Source organism: Melanostigma gelatinosum (genome assembly GCF_949748355.1).
Source record: "Melanostigma gelatinosum genome assembly, chromosome: 16".
Lineage (NCBI taxonomy): Eukaryota > Metazoa > Chordata > Actinopteri > Perciformes > Zoarcidae > Melanostigma > Melanostigma gelatinosum.
In genome coordinates, this window is record NC_136649.1 from 16,431,666 (window position 1) to 16,437,685 (window position 6,020).

At 40.4% G+C, this 6,020-nt stretch overlaps 1 protein-coding gene across 1 annotated transcript in view; it reads right to left on the reverse strand.

Annotated features, from left to right (window-relative positions):
- lrrc9 (leucine rich repeat containing 9) overlaps positions 1-5,995 on the reverse strand; it is a gene marked incomplete at both ends in the record, with an annotated part of 11,755 nt that extends 5,760 nt beyond the window's left edge. Inside the window, 17 exons of the mRNA XM_079286144.1 lie at positions 84-275; positions 451-570; positions 658-831; positions 1,193-1,320; positions 1,401-1,541; positions 1,636-1,771; positions 1,997-2,117; positions 2,211-2,387; positions 2,503-2,634; positions 2,771-2,979; positions 3,119-3,274; positions 3,738-3,920; positions 4,681-4,751; positions 4,853-4,916; positions 5,162-5,302; positions 5,537-5,755; positions 5,939-5,995. Coding sequence (XP_079142270.1) covers positions 84-275; positions 451-570; positions 658-831; positions 1,193-1,320; positions 1,401-1,541; positions 1,636-1,771; positions 1,997-2,117; positions 2,211-2,387; positions 2,503-2,634; positions 2,771-2,979; positions 3,119-3,274; positions 3,738-3,920; positions 4,681-4,751; positions 4,853-4,916; positions 5,162-5,302; positions 5,537-5,755; positions 5,939-5,995 — 2,421 coding nt within the window. The remainder of the gene's footprint in view (positions 1-83; positions 276-450; positions 571-657; positions 832-1,192; positions 1,321-1,400; positions 1,542-1,635; positions 1,772-1,996; positions 2,118-2,210; positions 2,388-2,502; positions 2,635-2,770; positions 2,980-3,118; positions 3,275-3,737; positions 3,921-4,680; positions 4,752-4,852; positions 4,917-5,161; positions 5,303-5,536; positions 5,756-5,938) is intronic.
- Between the last annotated feature and the right edge of the window lie 25 nt (positions 5,996-6,020).

Consider the following 6,020-nt stretch of genomic DNA (forward strand, 5'->3'; position numbering starts at 1 on the left):
AAAGGAAAACAGCTTCACTGTATACCTCCTCATTGTTCCTTGTACAATATATTTTTGAGATTTTATTTGATAACAGCACGCACCCCGATCCAGGGGTTAAATCGGGTGTCAAGCTTCAGCAGAGCAGGTGTGTGTTTTCTCAGCACAGCTGTATCCTCTCTGGCCTTGGTCAGCTTGTTCCAGCGCAGGTCGAGCTGTTGGAGCTGTCCCAACCTCCTCAGCCCTTCTAGGGTCACTAGGCGATTGTAGCTAGCGTCCAAAAACGTAAGGTTGGGCTGTGTTTTAGGTAACAGAGACAGGAGATGTTTATGCCATATTCCAAAACACAGTCTCCCCGTATAGAGGTTACTATGAAAATGCTGCTCTCTTATGACTCTCATGACTTTTGACAATGATTCGTTTTAACCTCAATAATAACATTTCCTATTGTCATCCCCTGTCTCCCCCTACCATGTGAGAAATGTCATCCAAGTGTGTGAACTCATTGAAGCTGATGGTAAGATGCCGCAGAGCTGTGAGGCGGGAAATCCCCGTTAGTTTCCTAAGACTGTTGCCATGAAGGTTTAGCACCTGGAGGTTCAATACATTGAAGATTATCGTGAGTACAAGACATGGCTTCAAAACTCAAGTTGTCATTTGAAAAGCCAGAAAACTTACAGTGATTTGACTGAGGACATTGGCTCTGGCCACATTAAGCAGAATTTTGTCATCTAAGCTCAACAACCTGGGCTGCGGTTTCAGCACAGGTTCCATGTTGAGGACTTCCCTGTCCAGGATGATGTCGTTGGACGGAGTCTCATCAATGCCTTTGGTGTGTGCTTGTTCTTGATCCTAGTAACAACATATCACAAGGCATATGAACTGCCTGGTACACAATTATTGACTTGTAATGGTACTAAAATATAATTAAAATGTGTAAAACAACTATGCAACTAGGGAAGAGAATTATGTGTTATCATCTGTGAGTATTGGTTTAAAGCCATGCAACTGAAGTTTGAGCACATGAGACTGCACTGAAGAGTTATGCAGAAAAGACGATTCATCTATATTTATATCATAGATGTGTCATATGTGTATTCCCTTTGAACAGGACGTAACCAAAAGGAAGATATAGATGCAGAACAGAACTGGTCCAAGAATTATTAATGACTCATGTCATATCAAACAATAACAAAACCAATGAATGAATTACCCCGGTGGTGATGTATTCAAAATAAATGATGTACTCAGGCAGGACAAGCTCATGGTCAAACACAAACCACTGTCTTCGTCTGGGACCGCACTCAGGAGGTGTGTGTGTGTTGGTGGAGTTGGGTCTCTCTGAATGAAAAACACAGATGTAAACACATTTCCGAAATATTGACCGAAATTGTTTTGTTTTTGTTTGTAATACAGCATACCGTCACTTGGTGCAGTTCCGTGCTTAGTGTCCACATTGCGATAAACTGAGTACGCTTTGGGATATGTGCTTCTGTCCAGCGGGTCTCCCTCTCGGATAGGCACGCTGCGGCCCACAAAAACTTTGGAAACAATAATCTGACCTACAGGCAAAAAAAAACAGGAGCATTTCAGAAAAACTAAAATACAACAGCCACAGCTGAGGGGAATATAAAACTATGAGCAAAACTAACTCACCGTGCCTGCAGTGGATTGTGTCCGTGCTGTGCTTGGACTCGTCTTGGCTGGCCTGGCGCAGTGCGTGTTCAATTCTGGGCTGTTCAGCCACACTCAGGCTGTTGGATAAAGGTATAGCACCCTCTCTTTCCAATGCCTAGTTCAAAGTCAACATGGTAAAAGTCAGCATGATTTGGAGTTTATGTGATAACAAGAAATGATAGATCCTGTTCTGTTTCATAGCACTCGTGTGTAGCTATTTCTGTACCTTAAGTTACTAATCCATGACTTGCTTGCTTGAAATACTTTCTCAATGCTCAGAGGAATAAATGCTGGGTGATGGGATGGAGTGTTGTGGGAAGGTGGACAGAAGTAAACACACCTTATTTTGTTTGGTTGTTTTGAAACCTTCCTCTAGAATGCACAGAATTTCTTCCCTCTCGCTATTTTTTTCAGGGTCAGCTATGTAGAACAAGTACTCCAGCCGACGTCTGTAGTTCCTGCTTGAAATGTTTAAATTAGATACAAATTATGTTCTTTGTTGGAAAAAAAAGTGCAATTATCATCACATTTCACCACAGTTTAAATTAACTTACTGTGAAGAAATAGACTCTTGGCTTGCTAGAAGGGTGTGAAGTTTGTCCTCAAAGCGCAGTCTTAACGCACTGTTGTGGATGCGGATCACTCGATTGATCTTAATGCCAGCAATGTTGTGAACCTTGAAGTCTGAATGAGAGAAGCGGGAATGCAGGAGGTCGCAACAGGAAGTAAACCTGTTGGGTACATAAAATAAAAAATGTGAGTTAAGGGGGGGTCTGCTTTTGGTTTGTCCTTGGTGAACCGAAAATGTTTGTAATTGTATTTAATAATATTGTACCAAGTACGTACCATGGGTCTGTGCAGCAGCCCTCTTCCAAACGAATATTTCCAACACTTTCCAGCTCCAGCAATAGAAACTGGACAGTATATTCCATCATGTTTGTGGCTTGTGTCAAACCGCGCTCATACCAGCCTTCAATCCTGAACACAGAAGAGGAAGCATTGTTTTTTTCACATTAGGACAGTTTCTTTAATCAAACAGGAACGTGCACAGTATGAGGCTAAATTCTAAATAGCAAAATAAAATTATCTTTGTATCTTATTCAAATATACAGACTCATTCAGCCTCCTCATCCATGGCACCAGTCTCTCCCTCAGTGCGTCAATCTTGCAGAGTATTTTGTGCTCCACGGCTGGATCGCGACCGATGTCAGTTGGTTGGTCACTTCTGTCGATTGAACCTTCAACCGAGTGGGTCGATCCGTCCTCCAACGTGCAGGCAGACGTCTTACAACTAGCTGGCACCTTGGAGAGCTCACCTTCAAGCTAGGTATGCATCCAGATGAAAACATGGTTTCTTAACTTTGTACAACAGAAACCTGAGGCTGGAGATCGCAGCTAAATAACTGTTCTCTTTTTACAGCTGTTAAAATGATTTCAAAAATGTTTCAAGGATTGTACATACACTCTTGAGGGTGTGATTGAGTGTTCTGATGCATTCTCCTGGTAACTGTAACATAGTTGTCTTCCTCTCCATCAGACTGAGCCGCACCTCTGCCAGGTTCCTCTGAGCAGTACGTACACGCATGTTGTAGTACATTGTTTTCTTCATTACTGTGGACTAAAGGGGGAAAAAAGGTAAACAAAATGCACAGATGCAAAAAATTACAAAAGTACAACATACTGTTTTATATCGACAGCCATTGTTCAAGCCAGATTGTATGTTACTCAGTACCTCAGTAAGGTTTCCAAAGGTATTATATGTGTCAAACTAAATAAAGGGAAAAGTATATGTAATGCAAAACTCCTAGAGAAATTTTGAATTAAAAAATGTGTCTTGGATTCGAATATTTGACCCAATTTAAACATGAGTTGTAACAACCAAAACAGAACAAATGTGTGTGATTTTTTTTCTAATATCTCTGAAGCTCTCAGGAACATTTAAGTGAAATGTTATCAGAACTTAAAGCAAATCATTAGCAATCAACATAAATCAAGAGAATTTGTATCCTCTGACGAGCACAACAGAGACCCAGGTGAGCTCAGTTGGTGTAATGCAGAAATCCTGCCGGTCTTCTCAATACCTCAGCTGCTTCCTTGACTTGCTTGCTCAAGACATCGTAGGTGTCAAGTCGCTGGAGGCCTGGGATGTGGTAAAGAACGTGTGTGGCGTAGTTACACAAAAGACACACTGGGTTTGAGGTTGACGTTGGGTCCTTCAGTGCTAGTTCTCTCAGACCGGGTAAGCGGGCAAGCAGGGTCAGCTCCTGTTACACCAATATCAACAGCAGAACAGACCGGCTAGCTCAATAATCAGGTTTTTCTTCACTCTAAGGCTCAGGTTGTTCCCTAAAAACACAAAAGACACTGTATATACAAACCAGATGTATTTTGCATCTAATTTGCATGTACTTGCTTGTACATCAGCTAAAAACAAATGTCACATTGTAATGAGAAAGGGGCAACTACTTTGATTCAGCAGTGGTTGCGATATACTGGGCTCCTAGTACAGTGAATGACAATAATGACATTCCTTAAAGCCAAGCTGGGTTGCGACAAAAGGTGGATTGCAGGAATATGATCGAGGTGTTAATCATTCAAATCAAAGCTGGAGCCGAAATAGCGTCTCGTCAAAATGACCTCGAACAAGACAATGACGAAGTACAAATGCTCTGAATGAGTCCGTCAGCCACAGTATATGTCTAAAGTGTATTACTGACTAACACGAAACATGTCATATCACAAAAATCAAGTAGTTGTTTACATTTTTTTTTAAATAGATGCAGTCATGAATGTATATCGTTGAATCCTGAATGATATAAATTGAAATGATGCTACTACTCAATACCTCATTGAAGGTCTTGTGCAGCCAGCGCATTGTAGAAATAATTGAAAATGTGACTTGACCCTGACATCTCACAAGAATTTTAAATCGCCCTTATCAGACCAAGGATTTTAATAAGATGTTACAAATACGTAGGAAAACTTTTTACAGAAGAAATGTCAATCGCATATTTCTGTTCTCACCTTAAATGAGCTGATCTTGTTCCCGGACAGATTAAGATTCTGAAGGCTGACATTAGGATCAAGGCTATGCCCTGAAAATAAGTTTATTAAAAGTATTTTATTTATTTTTTCAAACAGCTCACTGAATCGCAATCAAACAGGACACAAAAATACAGAGGAATGTAAAACCTACCAATCTTTTCAATGTTGTTGTCTGCAAGGTTTAGTTCTTTGAGGTTTTGAAGCGTGTTCAAGCCCTTTAGAAGAAGAAAAACACACACACGCAGCGCAGATAAGTGATCAAAAAAGAAGCACGATATCTTTAAATAACATGCTGTCATATTTACTGATGTGCTAGAGATCGTGTAATATGTCGTTTTTTGTGAGCCAAATCAATAGAAATCACAGGTTAACACACATTGTAGAATGTTGGATGACAAACATGCAAACAGACAGACAGACAGACAGACAGACAGACAGTCAGAAAGACAAGAGTTCAAACCTCTATCTGACTTATGCAGTTGTTGTTGAGCCACAAGACTTCGAGGTTAATCTGCAATTCTAAATTCGTTATTTCACAGATCTGATTATCATACAGGTAAAGTTTCTCTAGTTGTAGACAATTCTGTAGCCCAGATATCGCCTGCAAAATAAGAAAATGGGACACATTATTGTTTAGTAAACTATGGGTTGTGATCAATGCATGCAAGATTTGTTGTCATTAAATGCCACAAAGGGGGGGGGGGATTACATTGTGTAAAAAACTCTGCAATAAAACAATAAGTTGGAATCAATACCAATAAAAACTGAAACCAAACTCTTATGATTTAAGGCATTACACACTGCATTATTGTGTTACCTTACATAACAAACTTACTGTCAGATGGCACTGGACTACCCAGAGCTCCCGAAGCAGAGGGCAGCACTCAAGTCCTTCAATGTGTTTTATATCCTGGCCCAAAATGGTAAACTGGCAGAGCCTTGGGAAGAACGAGAGCCCAACCATGCGGGGGAAACCAGAGAAGAAGATCTCCAGGGAGCTGACTTTGCTTCCTACCTGTGCAATATTTTCAAAGGACACTCCATTGGCCAAGCACTGTTGATAAAAACATATTTACGAGAATCATAATTTGAAAAAGAAAATGATATGGCAGTGAAAATAATACAAGCAACAATATCTACATACCATTGCATTGCAACATTTCATCTTATTAATTCAGTTGTATGAAGCTGTTACAAATATTAAAACTGGATATAAACCTTGATACCATTTACTCACCAGTCCCTTGACCCCCTCCTCGTCCCCGCGGTGCTTCTGTTTCTCACTCTGCATCATCACTTTTCTGCCTTGAAATGTACCA